This window comes from Lepidochelys olivacea (assembly GCF_965140295.1).
Source record: "Lepidochelys olivacea isolate rLepOli2 genome assembly, chromosome: 2".
Classification (NCBI taxonomy): Eukaryota; Metazoa; Chordata; order Testudines; family Cheloniidae; genus Lepidochelys; species Lepidochelys olivacea.
The window spans coordinates 71,332,177-71,354,816 of NC_140412.1; the positions used below are offsets into that span (position 1 = coordinate 71,332,177).

A 22,640-nucleotide genomic window follows, 5' to 3' on the forward strand; every position below is an offset into this window, starting at 1 on the left:
TTTTTAACAACATATCATTGGCATGATGTACAAGTTTAAATAACCCTGGAAACATATACAGTATCATAGGTTATGGTATTTATTTAAGGATGCTGGTGTTGATCATTTTCTAAAGATCCTCAAAGCTGATTATTTCAACTTTTAAACTCTTAATTTCCTGATATTAAGTAATATTGATTTTTTTACCTACTTTTCCCTTCATTGTAGGGTGCATCCTATTTTTCATGCTGCATTGAAGTATTAATGAACACTGACAGTTTGTCACTCTATATTTTTATTTTGTGATTTTTTTTTTTTTTGGACCTGCCCTCCCCCAACACTTTCTTGTTACTCTAAATTATTTTGTGCAATTATCACAAAGTGATTGTCATGCCTTCTCAACTCGCTGTATAAACAAAGATAAGCCTGGTCAGTATTTGAGTGAGAGATGTCCAAAGAGATCTTAGGGTGCTTCAGGTAGTGATTTTGATCATTAAGTAACATTATTCTCTCTGAATAGGTAAATAATCGCTATGCCAGTGTGATGTTAAAAATCACTGTACAGTAGAACCTCAAAGTTAAGAACACCTTGGGAATGGAGGTTATTCATAACAGAAATGTTCGTAACACTGAACAAAGCCTTATAGTTCTTTCAAAAGTTTACAATTGACCATTGACATAATACATCTTTGAAACTTTACTATGCAAAGAAAAATGCTGCTTTTACCAATGCTAATTTAAATGAAACAAGCACAGAAACAGTTTCCTTACCCCGTCAAATTATGTTTTTAAAAACATACTCTTCATTTCCCTTTTTTAATCTCTTCTGCTGCCTGATTGCATACTTCTGGTTCCAAATGAGGTATGTTCACTGGTCAGTTTGTAACTGTCTGGTGTTCGTAACTCTGAGGTTCTTCTGTATTATGAGCGAGGCTGGCTCTCAGATGGGATGGATATGTGTAATGCTTTGATACCTTTTAAGTAAAGAGCCTTTTTTGTGTCATTTTTGTGAGAGTAGAAGTGTTACCCTAGTGTCCTGGTCAGCTTCAAACCACACTATTCCATAATCTTCAAACACATTCCTTTGCAGTAAAATAAAACTTTTTTAAAAATAACATGACTAACATGAAGCACACTACTATCCAAGCAACCTTGTAAACTTATTGTGTATTCTTTTCTCCCTCCCTCGCTCTCTCCTGCTTTTCCTCCTCTCCTGCTGTTTCCCCCAGTGCCCCTATGTTTTTGTGATCAGTTCGGAAAAGGGGCCATGCGTCTATTCATTATACAATGTCATGCATCTCTGGTATGCACCATACAAATTCTGAATAATAATCATTCACCTTTGAATTAAGCTAATCTTTAACGGATGATTTCAGTCTTTCCTAAAATATGGTATTAAGACTGCTGCGTTCTTTAAATTTTGGATTTCTGAAATCCCTGGGACCTCCTAACCTTACATGTCTTTTTAAGTAATATTTAGTATGCTCACTCTGACATCAGTATTGGCTCATGTTCATCAAAACATGTTTCTCGTTTGGCCAATATTAAATATATTTAAGCGTCGCTGATATATATATTTTTAAAGCATCTGTTGTGAATCCAGATGCTTGTCACTACAGCAGGGGTCCTGCAATATTTTTTACAGGTTTTACTGAAAGAAATTACATACATTGAAATTTAACCCCAAAGGAAAAAATGTTTTTGATAGTAGTATCAAACATGGGACAATCCCTTTAAGAAAAATAGTGTCTCTTCTTGGAGACTTTTCCCCCTTTTTTAATATTTAAATCACCTGATTTTTTCATAGCTAAAAAGGCCGTATTGAATACGAACACAGGAAATGCCTACTGAGACAGACAAGTGCAGCATCCTTTTCTAGACAGTGGCTAGTTGCAAAAGAGAAGCATGAAAACTCTTTAATATACCTAATTGCATTACTCTTTCTAATTTCCACTTGGAATTGTTGCCTGAAGCTTTGAGGCTTGAAAACCTGGTAATTTTATGTTTCGTGCTAGTGATATTGCTGTTATCCATATAAGTCAAGGTTGTCATATGCCCTGCCTATGTTTGACAATTAAGAGTACTCATATCATACTATTCTACAGAGTGCAAGATTTCCATTAGTTTCTAGCATTTATAGTTGAAGGTAATCTTCTGAAAGTAAACCAGTGGAGGGCAGAAAATAGCAATAGAGGAATTTTAACTGCCTCGCTTCATTTTTCTACTGAACAATTCTGCAGGCAGTGGTAACTTTACTAAGGCCCTAATCCTGCAGAGATATCTGTGTAGGCGTAAGTATCCACTTTCATGAAACTCTTTGCAGCAGTGAGGCCTAAAAAATAGTTACAACATAAGGGCAACAGTCTCTGAAAAATTTCTACTTTGTCATGGGATGCCTGTTGTACATTAAAGGTACAGTATCCAGCATGTTGGAGGAATGAGGGGTGCTGGTAAGTCAAAAATTCCAGTTAACTAAGAGGGAGGGAGTTTGGGTGCAGAAATGGGCTCAAGTTGGGGCGCAGTCTCAGGGAGGGAGTATGGGTGCAGGAAGAGGCTTGGGGCATGGAGGAGGGGGTGTGCGGGGTGCCGGATCTGAGTGCTCCTAGGTAGAGGTGCGGCTAAGCAGCTGTGCATGCTGCTTCCGCCCGCAGGCGCTGCCCCTGCAGCTCCCATTGGCCAATGGGAGCTATGGAACTAGTGCTCGGGGTGGGGGCAGCATGCAGATTGCCCAGTTGGCCTTCAGCAATTACACTAAATATTGTAAATATGCCTTTAATTAAATTCATTTTGGTTTCTACGTGTATATTTCCCTGGGATATACAGATTTCAGTTATACTTCTGCTCTTTTGCGAATCTGGAGGGTCTGTGTGGGTGAAATATGAGTAACTTACTCAGGTTTGTCTTTTTAATTGCTGTGCATCAACTCATTGGGATTACAGCAGAATATCAAGCAGAATTCGAAGTGCTTTGCAATTCTGCACTAACGAACAAGATTCTTTGTGATGAGACTCCTACGTTAACTATAAGATACACATTTTAAAGTAGGGTTTTAACCTCTGTTCCAGAATGTTGATTTAGAAATAAAACCGTATATTAACCATAACATAAATTCAGACTCAGTACAGAGCAAAATCATCTACATTTTATTTGTCCTGATTTTTATGCTTGTTTAAATGAATGTTTTAAGTTTTATTTGTGATTCTGAGGTTCAAACTTGGCCTGCTTGAAAATTGTACCACTCTTTCTGTCAGTAGTATTTAGGAAATAAAAGGTATATTCCAGAAAATTATTTTGGAATATACATAGACTGATAAGTAACATAGTCCTCGGAGTGACAGCACTGGAAAACCTCTAAATAATCAAGTAAATCATGAGTGTGAATTTAGTGTTTGACAGTTGCTAGTCCTGGAGAATAAAGTTCTCTAGGTATCCACAAAAGAAAAAGCCTACACTCTGCCATTGTGGCTCAGCCTTGACCTAGGGGGAGCTAACTTAGTCTCTGTTCATTCAGTCCTTGCCTGCTTTGCTGAGACTGAAAAAAAGCTTGCTAGTTATAGCTAATTGTAATGTTTTAAGTTGGGCAAAATGTATCAGATGAATAGCTTCTCCGAAAAATGCATTTTTGGTTGACCCAAACCTGTTCACAAATTAGACATGAATCTGTCCAGTAGTTTTGACCAAAATAATAAAAAAAAAAATACTCTTTTGGCCTTGAGTGGCATGAGGAGGTGGAGGAAACCTTCCTTATAACTTTAAGCCCAGGGATTAGAACACTCACCTGGCATGTGGAAGACCTAGGTTTGACTTCCCCTTCTGCTTGATGTGGAGAAAGCATTTGAACTTGGGTCATCTATGTTACAGGAGTTGGCCCTAGCCACTGGGCTTTGGGATATTCTGATGTGTCAGGCTGTTCCATTGTGGATAATTTAGTCATTGGATCAGGAGCTTGAACTTGGTCTCCCACATCCTAGGAGAATACCCTAAGCAGCAGGCTGTAGTGTCATTCTCACGCTCTCTCTCTCTGGCCCAATGACTTCATTGTCATTCACAGTAGCAGTTCATAGTCGTTCTCCACATCAGGCAGAGGGAGGAACTGAACTCTGGTCTCCCACATCACAGGTAGTGGGGCAAATAAAACAGATTTTTTGAATTCACTGCATTTTTATTGGATTTTTTTTTTTTATGGTTCAACCTGATCCAATTTCCCCCCACAATTTTTCAGAATTGCTAGTGAACCAACAAATCAATTATTCATTCAGCTCTAGTAGTGATGGGAATTTTGTGATTCAGAAGCTGAAAACTGCACTGAGACATGCAAATTTCTTTACATTAGTATCAGAAATTGCTTTACATTACATAACCTAGATAATCATAGCCCATTAACCCTTGCTTTATCAGAGAAAGGTTCAAGACTGGGTGGCTTATTCTACCCCACTGGGATAAGATTCACTTTCTAATTCAAGAATCTGTCCAGCACTTGAGACTTGAAATGAGACTGCCCTTGGATCCTCTGGAGTAAATAAAAAATTTGCCAAGACCCCTTGGTTCAGTTTACTTCACAAGGGAAAGTTCCAGAAAGTTGAGTGAGCCAGCTTTGTCTGCTTTGTACTATTCTGGCAGCAGAACATGGATCTAATGGGCTGGTTAATCTGGCCCTCAGTGTTTTAAAGAAGGGGTATGGCCAAATTCTGGAGCTCCCTAACCAAGTCTGAACTTTCTCCAGTATTTATAGGAAGAGAGGTGTGGCCCAAATGGGGGAGGGTTAGTTTGAGAAAGAAAATCATCAGGTAGGCTATTTTTCATTCTTCTGTGCCCTTCTCTGTGCTATCTATTGAAGGCCCCTGTTGTTGCATCTTTCTGCGTCTGTGAAAAAGAGGAGAAACCTGATTTGCCTTCGATGTCTGTATTACTGTGGATGAGTTTTACTGCATCAAGAACATTTTATAAATATGTTGGGAAATCTTATATTTTTGTTGAAATACTAAAAATGTACTTTATTATAAAATGTTTTAACAGTTGATTAAAAAGAAGAAAGGGAATTGTGTGCAGAGAGAAGCCTTCATTAGACATATTTTTCTCTTCATCTAGATCTTAATTTTGCATCCTATTATTCATATTATTATAGTGTAAATCAGAAGTCAACTTTTTTCATTAAGTAATACTTTCAGAAAAGCAAGTTCATACAGTTTTAGAAAACAAAGCACAGTAGCAAAGATAATTAATTTTCATATCAAATATGTGATGGTTTTCTTTAATTTCCTGGCTCCTAGCATTTTTTGGCAACTGCTATCACTTTCAGATGTTTGTACAGTATATAAAATTACATTACAGTCCTTAAATTACACTACATATACTTCACAATCACAGTAATTATAGTAAATTTTGGTATACATATAGTTAATGTTGCACACACAACACACTTGCTAACTGAAGATTTCAAGGAAGACGCTGAAATTGTCAAAACCATTTGAGTTTACATTTCCTTAACTTTTTAGCGTCCATTTTTGAAAAGTTATATGTATAATGATTGTGACACTTTCTAGTGCTCGGGTTACTTTATTTGTTATGATATTGCCAAGTTGTAGCTAAATCTTAAAATTAATGTATTTATCATTCAGTTTGTAAAGCTTTGGTTTAAATTTTATACTTGCAGATCTCCAGTAGTCAAGCATCACCACAATCTGCTACTACACCAAGGATGGAAAGTGCTAAAGGAACCACAATTGCTACCTCTTCTAGAACTCCTCCATCACTCAGTCTTCAGGGTCCCTTGTGTCCACCTGTGTGTCCCCCAGCTCCATTAGATGAATTGTCTCCAGACAGCATTGATGCTCATACATTTGATTTTGAAACAATCGCTCATCCAAACTTAGAGCAAGCCCTTAAGCAAGGGTCTTTGGACTTGGATTCACTAGCAGAAAGTCCAGAGTCGGACTTTATGTCAGCAGTGAATGAGTTTGTAATAGAGGAAAATCCATCATCTCCTCATATTGTAAGTGATCCACAAAGTCCAGAAATGATGGTGGAGTCCCTCTATTCTTCAGTTATCAATGCAATAGACAGTAGACGTATGCAAGACACAAATATTTGTGTAAAGGAGGATTCTCTAAATGTTCGTATGGAGAAGTGTAGAGTTGTTGCCCAGGAATCACAGTTTAATTTAAGAAACATAAAAGAAGACCTTTGTCACTTTAGAACATTTGTACAAAAAGAACAGTGTGACTTTTCAAATTCTTTAAAATGTACATCAGTAGAAATAAGGAATATTATACAAAAAGTAAAATTTTCACTTGAAAAAACACTGAAAGATAAACATCAAAAAGAATTGCAATCTTTGAAAAGTGAGTATGAAACTAGAATTGATACATTGCTAGGAGACGTTGAAGAAAACAAAAAAAAGATTAAAAAGTTAACGGGAGACTTAATAGGTCTTGAAGAAGTTTTGCAAAATAAAGATAATGAATTTGCGATGGTGAAGAATGAAAAAGAAGCCGTTGTTTGTCTGCAGAATGAGAAAGATAGGAAATTACTTGTATTGGAAGGCCAAATGAAGAATCAGAATTGTGAAATTAAAGAACTGAGACAGTCACGTGAGATGGTATTGGAAGATTTGAAAAAGCTTCATATTGAAAATGATGAAAAAATTCATCTTTTGAGGGCAGAGCTTCAGAGTTTGGAGCAAAGTCACCTTAAAGAATTGGAAAACAATCTACAAATCAGGCATACTCAGGAATTTGAGAAACTAATAGCTGAGCACAAGGATTGTTTAGATAAGTTAGAAAAAGAAAACCAGCAGAGATTCGAACAAATGCAGGAATCTCATGCAGCAGTTGTCCAAGATAAGGAGCAACAGATAGAGGAGTTAAAACTCAAAGTTTCTGATCTGTTTGACTTGAGGTGCAAATTAGAAGTTGAACTTGCACTGAAGGAAACAGAAACCGATGAAATGAAGATGTTGTTGGAAGAAAGCAGAACTCAGCAACAAGAGATCCTAAAGTCCTTTATTGATAAGGAAACTGAAAATTTAAGAAAGGAGTTAGATAACTTAAACCATAAGATACAAGTTAATAATGATGAATATCAAGTGGGCCTAGTAGAGCTAAGAACTTTAATGACAATTGAGAAAGATCAGTGTATTTCAGAATTAGTGGACAGACATGAAGAAGAAACAAATGTACTTAAAATTGAATTAAACAAAGTAACCTCTTTACATCAAAAAGCTTTTGAAGTAGAAAAAAGTCTCAAAGAACAAGTAATAGAACTACAGAGTAAATTAGAAGTGGAAGCGAATGCCCTAGAAAAGGAAAAATTGGCTGTGTCTGAACAGAAGGACAAATTTGAACATCTTATTCATAATCTTGAGGAGGAAAAAGAACTGTTAATAACTAACCAGGAACAGGAAAGAAAACTACTTGTTCAAAGGCTCAATATTGAAAAAGAGGATGCAATACGAATGACCCTTAAAGAGTTTGAATTACAGAGGAAAGCTGTTGAAAAAGAACTCTTGGAAAAAATACAACTACTTGAGATGCAAGTAAATCAGAGGTACTGTAAGAATTAAGTTGTACTTTGTTAGTGATCTAAAAATAAGATAATTCAACAATTTTTGTGGTGTACTGCATTTACAAGGTAGTCTACAATATACCACCTTGGTTCCTAGACATTTATGATGCAGTTTAACTATTTTGACTTAGAGTTTCAAACTGTTAAGATTCATAGATGGTAACGTTTTTTTGCATCAGTGGACTCTAAATTAATGAATTAACTCAATATTTTGTAGAGCTAAGTTACATTACTGTTCCTTAACACTCTGGAAAGAACTTTAAAATGAATAGTGGATTTAAAACCACGTTTAATACAAGCTTTTAAAAAAGTCAGTGTCTAATTAATCTTAAGGTTTGAAACATATTTTTAAATGTTTTAAAAAAATAGGGCTTTTGAATTTCAACTTCATAAACTACTGAAAACTATCACACAGAGATCCTAAGCACAAGCAGAGTTTGGTAGATTCATTATTTTAACATCAAACCTTTTTATCCTTTCACTTGGGGTGTGCAATATTATCTTCTCGCCATCTTGTCCGAAAAAAAAAGACATCTATTAAAAAAAAAAATCTGAGTAACTCAGGGTTGGTTCTATGTAGATTGTACATCATCCACATTATTTCAGGGTACACACTCTGCAAATATCTAGTTATGGTGCTGGTCCATGGTACAATGGACATTTCAGAAGCGAGTATATTGTTATGGTACATAAAAGCTGCTTTAAGAAACCATATTCCTTTTTTGGCAACCAACCACTCATTTGCTGGCAGCAGATAAACCTGCCACTTGCCAGCAACTGTTCCATGATAACTTACATGAAATATATCATCTTATGCCTCTGAAAGAAAGTGTGAGTGTGGCAACCAGGATTTCATTATGTTTACAGAGAAAGAAGATCAAATGTTTTTAAGTGCTGTGCAAACGTCCTTTACTTCCATAGTCACATAAATATAACAGAGGGCATATTGTTATTTATATTGTTAGCACTTAGTAGCCCCAATAAAAGATCTCATTGTGCTCGGTATAGTACAGATGAGTAAGAGAAGCAGTCTCTGAGTTTTCAGTCTAGATTTGAAGATATGGTAGGTAGATAAAACAGACAAATGGGCTTGGGGAGTAAATTGAGATTATGAAATACCAATGAAATAGACAGAGCTCAGAAGAAAAACAATGTGGCCCAAGATCTGGATACAAATTTAAATGAGATCTTTCTTTTCTTTTTAAATGTCAGTGAGTATGATAGAGTTCTAAAATTACTGTTTTTTCTTGAAATGTAGAATTCAAAAATATTATACGTTTGCAGTACAAAATTTTAAAAAGGTGAAATTTGATTTAAATACTAGTTTTATCCACATCAGTTTGATTTTAACACTATCGTTTGTATGGTGAAATCTCTATTGTCAGTACTACATACAAAAAATGTACATTAAAAGGTTAAGTTTATACAGTCATGTACTCTTTAATTCAATGCAACTTTAATTCAGCCTGTTTATACACTATGGTAGTCTTTAATTACATGATCACATACTATTTTTTCCATAGCACCCCTGCCTCATTCAGTGCTCAGAATGGGTGATGTGTACTGAAGAGGTAACAATCCTCTACTACAGTGGTTCTCAACCAGGAGTAAGCATACCGCTGAGGGTACCCAGAAGTCTTCCGGGGGTACATCAGTTCATCTAGATATTTGCCTAGTTTTACAACAAGCTACATAAAAAGCACTAGCAAAGTCAGTACAAATTAAAATTTCATACAATGACTTGTTTGTTCTGCTCTATATTCTATACAGTAAAATGTAAGTGAAATATTTATATTCCAATTGATTGATTCATTTTATAATTATATGGTAAAAATGAGAAAGTAAGCAGTTTCTTCAGTAATAGTGTACACTTCTGTATTTTTATGTCTGATTTTGTAAGCAAGTTCTTTTTAAGAGAGGTATAACTTTGGAATATGCAAGACAAATCAGACTCCTGAAAGAGGTACAGTAGTCTGGAAAGGTTGAGAGCCACTGCTCTACTGAGTACTAAGTCACAAGCAGTTTTCCAGATGCTTATGACATTGTCAAATTAGGGTGCATTTTCACGAGGGTGGCAAAAGGAACATCCTGGATATTAGTGTTACACTCTGCCAAATATCATATTCTTGCTCCCAGGGCAAGGAGTTGGTAGAGCTTCTTAGTGAAATAACTGTAGGAATTAATATAAGCAAAAGAATGTCATCCCTAATTTTGCTTGGACATGGCTGAACTAGGAGAACTGAAACTTTCCAAAAAAAAAAAAAACCATTCAGCCTGAGGCAGACACCCAGCATAGAAAAATTCAGCCAGGCAGTTAGTTGGGCAAAGATATAATCAATTAAAAACAAAAAAACTGAGGAGGACTTGTGGCACCTTAGAGACTAACAAATTTATTTGGGCATAAGCTTTCATGGGCTAAAACCCACTTCATCAGATGCATGCAGTGGAAAATACAGTAGGAAGATAGATATACACAGAGAACATGAAAAAAATGGGTGTTGCCATAACAACTGTAATGAGACTAATCAATTAAGGTGGGCTATTACCAACAGAAGGAAAAAAAATTTTTGTAGTGATAATCAGGATGGCCCATTTCAAACAGTTGACAAGCAGGGGAAAAAATAAGCATGGGGAAATAGTTCTTATTTGATGTAATGACCCATCCACTCCCAGTCTTTATTCAAGCCTAATTTAATGGTGTCCAGTTTGCAAATTAATTCCAATTCTGCAGTTTCTCGTTGGAGTCTGTTTTTGAAGTTTTTTTTTATTGGAGGATCTTTATAATAGAAATTATTTGGCAAACTTTACTGCAAGCTATCTATATTAGACAAGTTTCCATTAAAACGGGACTTGAAAAAGCTATTACCAGTGACAAATAGGAAGCTTTCTCTGGCAGTTATGGGGCATGTGTACACCTGTTCATATCATAAAATTGCTATAGTGGGAAATTTCCCAGAAGTGTTAGGTCTTGTCTACATGGAGAAGTTAGTGAGCAGCAAGATAAGATATAAATTTACAGTGCACAAGCTATTTCACACTAATGCCCCATGTGTGCACTTACTATGCACTAAAAGTGCCTTTGTGTGCTTTAGCTAAATACTCTTTAAAGTGTAATAAACTAAACCGTTCAAGGCATTTTTAATGCACAGTGTGCCCACATGGGGACTTAATCAGACTAGCAAGTGTACAGTAAATTCACACCTTAGTTTGCTGTGCACTAACTTCCTGTATAGACAAGCCCTTAATGTAGTCATAAACACTGATATGAGGTCTTTTAATGGATTCTTCTGTGTGACTGGATGACTCAGGAGATGAATAGGATATGGAAAATGTCATTAAAAGATCACTAGTTCATTTCTTGACTGTGGAGTAATGACAAATAGACAAAAGCAACTAATATCTGGACAGAAGCCAATATGTACAATGATTCTGTCCTTAGTGGATAGGGTTTTTTCTCCACACAAGAAATTTAACTCCTCCAAAATTTAACTCTAATTGGCACCCATGTTGGCCATCTTAGAAAGGTGAAAGATAATTCAGTCATCATACCAAGTCTAACTTCAAATGTCTATTGGTGGTCTCTATAGAACATCATTGAAGCACATTAACAGGGCAGCATGGTAAACCTTTCCCTTTCTGTGTTTTCTTAGTCCGTGAATAAAAAAGCAACACATAGTGTAGAGCAGGGATGGGCAAACTTTTTGGCCCGAGGGCCACATCGGGGTGCAAAACTGTATGCAGGACCAGGTAGGGAAGGCTGTGTCCTCCAAAAAGTCTGGCCCCCGCTCCCTATCCGCCCCCTCCCACTTCTCACCCCCTATCCAACCCCCTCGCCCCCCCGCTCCCTGTACCCTGACTGCCCCGATCTATCCACACCCCCGCCCCCTGACAGGCCCCCCGGGACTCCCACACCCTATCCAACCCCCCCTGTTCTCTGACCACCCCAGAACCTCTGCCCCTCGACCCTCCGCCCCTGACTCCCCCCCCCCCCCCCCGGGACCCTCTACTCAACCCACCCCCCGCCACGCGTGCCTCCGCCACCCCCTTACCATGCTGATCAGAGCGGCAGGAGCTTGGCGCCCTGCTGCCCGCACGGTGACGTGACTGCGGGGGAGGGGGAAGAGCGGGGGAGGGGCCGGGGGCGAGCCTCCTGGGCCAGGAGCTCAGGACCCGGGCAGGATGGTCCCGCAGGCCGTAGTTTGCCCACCTCTGGTGTAGAGTATGCTGCAGAAATATCCAGGATGGGGAAAGTTTTGCAAATAGAGCAGTTTCTCTGCCCATTATGAATCGTGTAATGGAATCTTTTGTGCTCATGTAAAACAGAAAGGTCCTTGTTTGTAAGGTCTCATCCCAAATATGCCCACGCTGTATACTGCACTTTAATAAATAAATTCCCTTCACAAATGAAGAGTTGAGTTGATTGTTGCATGATTTAAACTTGTTCAAGGAAGTCTAGATATTTCAAATCCGGTTTCTAGCTCATTAATCCATCCATTCTGAATTACATAGATGTGTGATGGGAAAAAAAGAGGAAAGCAACACTTACACAAGCTTCTGCATGTACACAAAGCAGAGTATGCAATATTGGCTATGATATTATATGTACATTGTTTTGTTTGTGTAGGGCCTAAAGAGTTATGTTTTTTTAATAATCTAGCTTTGCAAACAGTGCATATTTAAATGTTGGTCTAAGCACCATATTTTCAAAGAATAATGTACAACTTTTAAAGGTATATACTTTTTAAATTAAAGGAGTTGTGTGCTTTCACACTTATTAACTATGTTCAACTTTAGGCCCAGTTCCAATCCCATTAAAGTCAATGGCAAAATGGAAATAAGTAATATTGGCTTGCTTCATCTTTCAGACACAGAAATGTACTCAGTGGGTAAAGTTTTTTTTATACATTGTGTTGAAGCCTTTTATTGGAAAGTTCTTTTAGAATGAGTAAAGTACAAGAACAAAAGTGAAAGAGCAAGCAAATTTACAAGTTAGTATACTGTAAAGTCTGAAACTTTTAATGTCTTGTACAAAAGTTGCAATGATTTTTAAAAGTGCATATTGTCTGTTTTATATAAAGGGATTGTAATTTTGATTATTTAATAAAGGTAATCAAATCTAGTTTTTTTTTCTCAAACTGCATTAGTTTTAGGCTTGTTGTTACACTTCGAATCTCAGGTTTATTTGATATACCATTATAGTTGATAATGAATGAGGTCATAGGTCTGTAAGGAAAGGAGGAGGAAGGGGGAAATGAATTCAATGGTTCCTATTATCAGTTGCTTAAATAAAGGTTGTAAATCTAAAAGAACTCTCTTGTTGATTCCAGCATTAGTAACTGAGAAACGCAACTAATCAGCTTCTTCTGCTCACTGGCCGCTATTGCTTTGGTTGCAAAGAAAATAACACAAGTGCAGTTTGAGAATGTGAAGGAATTTGCATAAAAGATATGCTAGGCACAGAGATGGGAGTTGAAGAAGTAACCTCAGATGTGCTTGGAGAGATGCACAGAAACTGAGCATCATGCCTAGCATGGTAGGGTATGTAATAGGAGACAAGTTTCTGTAATTATTTTCCAGATATGGACATTGATGCAGGAAGATTTTGAAAGGTGTAGAGGTGTAGGGAGAATGACTCCAGATTGTGAATATTGGCAATGGAGGGTAGATTTGAATTGAGGAAGTGAAGAGTGTTTAGGAAGAAAGATGACTAAACCCAAATTCTTTATTTGTATTACGGTTAGAGCTGATGACATACCTTCCATTGATATGTTTCAGACATAATGATATATAGGACTGGACAAAAAGAGGGAGGCCAAGAGTGAAACACATTTGGAAGTGGTCAGCGCAGAGATAATGGTTAAATCTGTGTCTGCGCACTGTCATATAGGACTAAGATGCCCAAAGAACAGGTATCAACTTACAACAGAGGCTTGTTCGACCCCATCAGGAAGGGGGCAAAGGGAATACAAGGGACTGCTAGGGGAGATTCTTAGTGGTAGTCAGATAAGTAGGAGAACAAGAACAGTGCCATGAAAGCCAAATTACTAAATTATGAAGATACTTAAGAATATGGAGGGGGCGGAAGAGGAGGAGAATGAACCATAAACCCCATGACTTAACCAAAGAGAAATTGCGTATAGTACATACTTAAAATAAAACCCAGTCATTTTACAAAACATAGCAGTCTGAAAGATCAATATCTGAAGCACTCATCATCATCAATAAAATGTAACAATATTTGAAAATAGCTTTTTAATTACAATGCATGCTTCTGCCCAGGGCTAGCAGTGAATAGCCATGTTTCTGAAGAGTGGATGTTAGAATTTATGATATTACAGGTGATAGAATTGAAGTCTCTGAGATGGAACTGTGCAAGCTTTCAGTAGTATCCCTGAGAAGCCCTTTTTCTGAAGAAAACTTTTTGTTTATGACAGGCACACATCATCTTAGTTCATTGTTGTTTACCACAGCTGATGCCTGTTCTTCACATATATAAAATCTTGAGAGATTTGGGACTTTATTATGATTCAGTGTTATATATAGTTATGGATGGAGCAGAAGTTTTCAGATTTTATTAATCAAAAGTATAAATCTACTTTTCTATCCTGTCCTCACTCAACAATCCTCATACTGGATTTTCATCTGCTTCCAGAGGTGGAAACAGAGACCAGACATTTTTCATCAGTTATATTTCCAGGTTTAGGACTATCCACTAGGAAAACTTGCCAAAATTCTCTGCTTTCACATGCTGATCCAGGCAGATTCCAGGCTTCCTTGTAACAGTCTTTCTAATATGTAGAACATTTTGATTCCATTAAGACTTTTTAAAGAATTAAATAAGCTTTTTTTGGCAATTTTAAAATTGAGTGCAAAGTATAATTATAGATTATACTCGAGGCAATTCTGTGCCCCCCCACCCCAAATCTGCACATAGTATTTTAAAATTCTGCATATCTTATTTGTCAAAATAATACAGTATAATCAGTTTCAGTTACTTTGGTAAATTATTTCAAAATAGATGTCAGCAAGTGTGTCTGTAACAATACAGACTAAAAAAAGGGCTGCCCTCATGCGTGGGTATATTAGGTGCTGCTGACCCAGTGCCCTCTCACTTCCTTCTTACCTCCTGTGATGGTTGGTCGGAGCACCTTGTCTTGCATTGCAAGAAGGTTAGCAGTTCTTCACAGCCCATTGTCTGTCTTTGTATATAGTTTGTCGGTACTTAGTTAGCCATTAAGTTAAGTGTTAGGTTAGTTTGGTAGTTAGAGTCCCAGCTGGGACTTCGCCCTGGAGCGGGGAATGCCCTGCTCTCCTGGCTTCAAACCATTCTCATCATGCAACAGGCCGATGTCTGAGTGACCCCACCACAGTTGTTTGAAGTGCTTGGAGGAGTCCCATATAAAGGACAAGTGCAGAATCTATAAGAACTTTCGCCCTAGAACCCAGAAGGAGCGGGATATTCACTTGAGGGCCCTCTTCATGGAGGCTGCACTTCATCCGGTGTCGGATTGCTCCCACTCGGATCCCACCCTGGCACCAGAAGGGATGGTGGCCTTGGGCAAATTATGTATGTCAGGCCATGTGCCCAACCCAGGCTTTCCTGGTGGCCAAAGAACAAGCAGGCCAACCAGCACCACAGACAGCGTGCCAGGTGCCAGACTCGGCTAAGGTCCAACACTTAAGTGCAAGCTGATCATAGGCCTGCCCTATAGGGCAGTGGAGTGCGCTCAGTCCCCAGACCGCAGGCGTACGTCCCTATCTCCATGCCTTAGGATCCTGGCATCGCGACTCTGGTCAGAAGACCCAGGTCCCTCATGCCCCACTCTCCCCCATGAGACACGGGATACTGGAATCGAGGCACTGTTCTCCTGTGCCACCGGTACCAGTGAGTTTCCCATCAAACGTCTCCACAGCGCATGTCATCCTCACCCAGACGGTCTCACAGATGTCTGTCTCCATTGGGACGTGATCACTCCCTGTCTCAGCACAGGTCTCCATCCCCCCAGTACCACTAGTTGGGCAGGCACAGATCCTTGCCTGTTGTCGGCCAGGGTTATCCTGCAGACTCAGGCCTCAAAGGCTCTGCCTTTGTCACCAGAAGGGCAATGGTTGGTCTCAAACTGGGAGTTCAGCCCCCCACCAAGGAGGGATGATTTGCTGCCGACCAGCAAAGCTGGTGCAGCACCCTGCACCACCAGCATTGCAGCAGGACAGTAGCCCACTCAATGGCTGTACTGGAACCCATGCGGTGTGCCCATATTCCCACCAGTCCTCCCTGGCCACCTCGAACAAACCATCTCTGGCATCGCCGGCACCAGAATCGAAACACGGTACCGAATTTGACACTGGGGCAGTGCATCAGACTCCAATACCTAAGAAGCCATCCCTGGAGAAGGAAGGGGAACGTGCCCCTCCCCCAGTGGTGTAATCATCGTCGTCATTTCCAGATGAAGCGGTGGCGGATCCTTCCCAACTGGGCATCCCCCACCCTGATTACTTCAAGACACACCAGACCCTCCTTAAAAGGGTGGCTACCAACTTGAACTTAAAAACTGAGGAGGCTGCAGAGGAGTCTGAAGACATCTTTAACATTATATCGTCCTCTAGGCCCAGGTCGCACTGTCTGTCCACCCAGGAGTCCTTAAGATTGCCAAATCGCAGTGGCAGACCCTGTCTTTGATGCCACCTACTTCTAAGAAGGCAGAAAAGAAATATTAAATCCCTGCGAAAGGGTTAGAGTATCTGTATGCACACTCTTCAGCGGCGTCACTGGCCATGTCTGCTGTTAGGGACAGGCAGGGCCAAGTCAGTGGCACACAGAAAAGTAAAAATGCCAAGAGACTGGACTTATTTGGCAGAAAGATTTATTTGATGGCAAGCCTGCAATTTCGGATGTCTAACCCTGTTAGGCCGGGTACAGTTTTAACCTGTGGGACACCCTTAACAAATTCAAGGAGGCCCTTCCGCAGGACCAAGCAAAGGAATTCGCAGCTTTAGTGGATGAAGTCACAGTGGTGGCAAGGGGGACCTTCAGATGGCTTCAGTGGCTTTGAGGCGCAGCTCTTGCAGTCCTCTGGGTTATCCCAGGAGATGCAGGCGACTATAAGGGCTACCATTTGAAGGGGCGGGTTTCTTCTCCCAGCTCACAGACTCGAGACACTATGGCCTAACATCTGTTAGTTTTTAAGGTGCAACCGGACTCCTTGTTTTTCATGGCCTTAAAGGCTCCCGTGCCACTCTCCGCTCCTTGGGCCTCCATATTCAGCAGGCCAGGAAGCCGTTCTGCCCTCTCTCTCCACCACCTCCATAGTTTAGGTCTTGGGAGACTCCCCAGCTGGGCACCTACAGCAGAAAGGATAGAGACTAGGGTTCTAAGCGGTGACACCCATCATCTTCCCGTTTATCTGCTCAGCCTGGCCCTTCCAGGAACCAAGGAGGCCAGAAGCAGTCGTTTTGAGGGTGCACTCGAGGACGACGCCCCAGTCACCTCCCAGGATCCACCCTCCCACTCTTTTCTCAACTGCCTCTGCCCCTTCTGTTTGTCCTGGTCTCGGCTGACCTTGGACTGTTGGGTGCTCCAAGTAATATCCTCAGGTTACACCCTACAGTTCGTGGCTGATCCTCCCACCCACCTCCCTTCCCCGTCCCTCTTCAGGCAACTCCTCATCCCAAGAGTCGAGAATCTCCTGTGCCTAGGGGCAGTGGAGGAGGTCCCTCAAGACATGAAAGGAAGGGAGTTCTACTCCCACTGCTTCCTAATCCCTAAAGCAAAAGGGGCCTCAGACCCATTTTGGACCTACGTCATCTCAACAAGCCTCTCAAAAAGTTGACATTTTGCTGGTTTCCCTGGCCTCCATCATCCCGTCCTTGGTTCCAGGAGACTGGTTTGCCACACTCGACTTGAAGGATGCGTATTTCCATTTTATCAGGGCACAGGTGCTTCCTTCATTTTATGCTGGGCCACCGCCATCTCCAGTTCATGGTATTGCCATTCGGTCTCTCATCAGCCCCAAGAGCGTTCACAAAGCACGTTGCACCAGTGTTGTTCAGATTTACCCATTCCTCAATGACTGGCTTATAAAGGGTTGATCCTGGGATCAGGTGCAGCAGCATCTTTATCTGGTTTGTTCCACCTGTCATGACCTGGGGCTGTTAATAAATGAGAAAAATTCTACTCAGGCCAGAGCCTTCCTCTCCAAGGCTCGGGTTCAAGCCATGGCAGACCTCATCTCGTACATGCAAACCCACCCTCTTACCACCGCTCACACGTGCCTGCATTTGTTCGCCCACATGGCAGCCTGCACTTATGTGGTCTGGCACGTGAGGCTCCGCCACAGTCCTCTGCAGGCATGGCTGGCATCGGTCTACGTCTTCCAACACATACAGCATGGACTGTGTGGTCAGGGTCACGGATCATGTACTGTTATCACTCACCCGGTGGCAGAGTCCTGCATCAGTATAGGAGGGAGTTTCCTTTGTGGCTCCGTCTCAGTCAGTGACCCTTGTCTCCGATGCCTTGGACCTAGGGTGGGGAGCCCACCTGGGCGATCTCAGCATGCAAGGTCATTGGTCAAGTTATGATTGCTCCCTACACCTCCAACGTCAGGGAGCTCAGAATGATTCACCTGGCCTGACAAGCCTTCCTACCTCACTTAAAAAACAGGGTGGTCCAGGTCCTGAAGAGAATACAGCAGCTATGTTCTATATCAACAATCAGGGCAAAGCCAGATTGTCTGCACTTCGCCAGGAAACCCTCAGGCTCTGGAACTACTGTAGACATACAGCATGGCATCCATCTCATAGCCACACACCTCCCTGGGGCCTGGAACACGTTGGCAGATCACCTCAGCAGGACCTTCTCATCTCGTCACGAGTGGTCTCTCCATCTGGAAGTGGTCAGCTTCATCTTCCAGAGGTGGGGAACTGCCCAGGTGCACCTGTTCACATCCAGGCAGAACAGAAAATGCCATGTTTTCTGCTCGATTCGGAGGATTGACAGACTCCCTGTTGGATGCTTTTCTTCTCCCATGGTCAGCATAGGAACGAAAACAGGGTCAGAATAAGATGAATAAATCCAAAGATGTTCAGACAGGATCTAGATAAAGAGAAGAAAATCAGTAATTGGACAAGAAACTTTGGGAAACTGTGCATGGCCATAACATGTAGCAGTTCTCCACATGCCTGGACCTACTACTTCTGAATTAGAGCAGAAAAAAGAGAGAGTTGAAGGACCAATAAGGCTATCAAAGAATTTGGACACAAGGTAAGACTGGTGATGCTGGAGCCAATTCAGAAAAACTCCCCAGAGCCAGAACACCAAACCTAACAGAAGCAAGACAAAGACAGCCTGTGACTATAAAATGTTGTATTATAATTGTTATGTAACAACAGGGTGGATGAAAGATATAGTATGTATACCCTTGTACCTTGAAATTAAACTAAGGCCTGGGGTCTTATTTTAGTTTTATCAATTACGTACAATAGATTGGTGTTGTTTTTTTGGAAAAATATGACTTAGGTTAGACATTGGCATGCTTCCAGGCAACCAGCAATGCTGCAATATCTGAGTTTTTTTCAGGAACGAGAAGACTGTAATTATGGTAAGTTGCTGGGACAGGAGACTGTTGATAAAGGCTTAAGGAGAGAAATTTGGGAAAACCATGCAGATCAAGGAGCAAGCACAGGTTTTCAAAAGTAAATCATACAAATCATATAGGAACTATGGGACTATGAAAATAGGATCAAGAAACTGGATGCTTTTGGCTGTGGAGAAGATATGGACTTATAGGTTGCAAAGAATAGGAAAAATGACTTCATTTTGAATTTGTGTACAGGAAATTTCTTACTGTCAAATATATTTAAGCAAAATATGCATTATATTTGTTTAAACTCATGAGGAAACGTGAAAGACTTCTGGGAAACAAAGGGTAAAGTTGTGTATATGTTTTAAGGGCCATTAAAAGCAATCTGCCAAACAGTTTTTAAAAATTGAACTTTTACCCCCTTTTTTTGCTTCCTTCTATGTTTTTAAAAATAACAGAAAACCCTCCCCAAAACAAAGTGGCTGTGAAAAAGAAATGAGGGGAAATATACCAAATGCTCCCCTGCCTCCTTTCCTATTGCTGCATCCATTTACCAAATGGTGGAAGTGAAAATTGATGATGATGGAAATAAATACATAGGTGTGACAAGAAAAAGGTCTAAACGACACAATCAGATTATGATTTTGCACGATCACTTTTCACATTTAAATAATATTTTGGAGCACTTGTGTGTATGCGGGCATTCATATGTTGTACAAAGCCCATCCTCACTTTTTTGACCAGATGTTCTAATAATTTGGGTATATAGTCAACTAGGGGAATGAGTTGTAAGCTCCATTAAATGATTTATTGTTCATTGTCTCATTTTAAAATACATATGAAATTAAGAAAGCATCCTTGTCTCCTTCCTAAGGAGGATGCCAAATGCCCCTTTAATCATGGGGCATATATTTGCTACCTGAGTGTACTTTCATATTTCAGAATTATTGGAAAGCTGCTTTGTCTTTTAGTTCCCTAAAAGCTCCAGCTTGGGTGCTTAATTGCAGTTCACGAGTTGTAATTTGCTGTATCACCCTCTGTTTATTGCTCACGAGCAATTTGTTTATGATGGCGTAAAACAAACTATGCACAGCATTTTTCTATCTGCTAGCCAGCTAAATGTTTTTGTCAACATGAAAAATAATCAGCATTATGGTGGCATTAGTAGGGACTCGATAGAGAAATTTGAGTTGAATTTTGCACTGGAAGCAGGGATTCAACCTCTTGGTTACATATGAAACATACAAAAATATGCTCCCCAAAATTAGAGCACTTAGAAAATGAATTTTCTGAGAATTTATGAGAATAACTTATTTTAGGATCAGTGGTCACTTTTTCCTGTTCTTCATAATTGAAAGTTTTCTCCTTCAGTGGAAACCATAACTCTGGCCTGTAGTGGCACCATACAAAACTTTCACTTTTGATGAAGGCACTTTAGTGTTTGTGGACCCATACTGATTAGACTGATATTTAAAGTTTACATGTTATTATGTGTATTCAAGTTTAAAAAGTTGATGACCACTTTCATTATGGAATGTAGCAAAATCTTTTTTCATAATTTCCAGCCCTTCTTCCCCCAGAAAATACACTATTTTGCAATCTTCCAACAGTGGAAATTTAGAGAGAGCCCCAAATCCAGAGGGGAAAGTTTAAATAACATCTTAAAATTTTCAGAGATAAGTGTAATTTTTTTGCTTTCTGTTTGTAGAAAGAGCACCTAGAATAAGTAAGTCCAGGTCTACGCTACAGATTTATATCTGTATAACTATCTAGCTTGGGTGTGACAAATGCACTCCCCTAAGTGACATAGTTATACTGACCTAACCCTCTGTTAGACAGTGCTTTGTCAATAGGAGAGCATCTCCTGTTGATAAAGCTACCACCTCTCAGGGAGGTGGATTAACTACGCTAACTTGAGAAGCTCTGCCATCTTCACTAAAGCACTACAGCAGTTCAACTGCATCTATGCTATGTATGTTTTGACAGCATTTTTTTTTAATAGTGGATCTCACTGTGTCTCTTGTATAATTAGATTTTCCATTTGTGAAGGTCACTGCAACAGAAGAGACAAAAACATTCTTAAAAAGTAGGAAAGTGCAACTGTAAAATCACAAAAATTGGCATGATATAGGACTGTGTAATCTGTGCAACTCCTTTTAACTAATTTAACTTCATTAGATTTCAAGTTAAAGTTTCCCTTTGACTAAAGTTCTCCCCTATTAGGTTTCTCCTCCAGTGGGTTGTTTACCTATTGTCCAGTGAGCATTAGAATCTTGTAACTGGTTTTCAGTGCAGCTGAGGGTATCCAAAGCATTAATACACTTGCATAGAGAATCTGTACTAGTTTTTGCAAATGCTCACTCTTCTAAATTTCAATGGAGTTTCCTTGAGGAAGGTTCAAAAGGGGTAGAAGATTATCAAGCTACTTGTTAAAGGCAGGTAAATACACTGTTACCATTTAACACTGATTTACAATTTTAATTTTCCTCTCCCATAATGATACTAGAAATTATTATAGGGAAGTAAAAAAAGTTTTATAAATTTGTGTATATTTTAGTACCTTAGACAAAATAGATAAGAAATCAGTATTACAGTTTTACGATAGACTATACTTGTGTTTCCCTCTCTGTCTCCCAAGGGCACCTGCTTAAGGGTTTCTGATTCCCAGCCATCGCCTTTCTTGGGCAGAGACCTGCATCTTTCTCATTCCTGACTGGGGTTTTAAGGCTGCATAGCTCCCTGATTTTACACTGTGATATCCCCAGCAAGCCGAACTGCCTAAATGGGATAGTTTCTACATTTTGCTTTCTCTCCGAAGGCTATATGACCAGTATATTGCCCGCAGTTATAAATTACCACACAGCTCCTTCTAAGCAAGCACATTTATTCTTAAGATAAAAGCATTACAGAGAAAACATAAAAGCTGTAAAATAACCTACACATATTTTAAAAGCTTACCGGAGGTCACCCATCAATTTTATGGGGTCCCAGTGGGTCAAGTCACTCCAACACTCAAGGATTTTCTCTATTCCCTCCCACCCCCTTTGGATGGAAGGTCCTGTCCATTTGCTGGATGAGAAAGAAAGCCCTGAGTCAGTTTAAACTTTGGCTATTTATTTATTTATTTATTTATTTAATTTGTCAGTATCTGGAGAATCCAATTTGAACTATTATATGCAAGCCCCCACAGGAGGTGGTAACTCTGTGGGACTTATAATCTTGCTGATTTGCCATAATCACCACCCACAGTTTTAGTTCCTGGAGGAGCTGTGGTATCCCTCCCCCACAGAGTAGAATACAATCACATATAAGCCACTCTTTTAAAAGAAAGGGCTCCCCAAAAGTTGCGCTGGCTGTCACAATTAAGTTATATTTTCTGAACATTGAGAAGTTTAGAGTTTATATATAAAGCCCTACTTAATTTGTGATATTACGAATCCTGCAATATTAGGGTTCCTTCGCAGTTTTGATTTTAATTAGCTTACTTTTCACAGTCCACACTTTTGCATACATTTT

The 22,640-nt window shown here is 39.8% G+C and overlaps 1 protein-coding gene across 4 annotated transcripts in view; it reads left to right on the plus strand.

Moving 5' to 3' along the window:
• Positions 1-22,640, plus strand: part of RB1CC1 (RB1 inducible coiled-coil 1) — a 165,688-nt gene that overhangs the window by 89,068 nt on the left and 53,980 nt on the right. For all 4 annotated transcript variants that reach the window (XM_084620270.1, XM_084620271.1, XM_084620273.1 and 1 more), the window contains one exon: positions 5,633-7,524. In XM_084620270.1, coding sequence (XP_084476396.1) covers positions 5,633-7,524 — 1,892 coding nt within the window. The remainder of the gene's footprint in view (positions 1-5,632; positions 7,525-22,640) is intronic.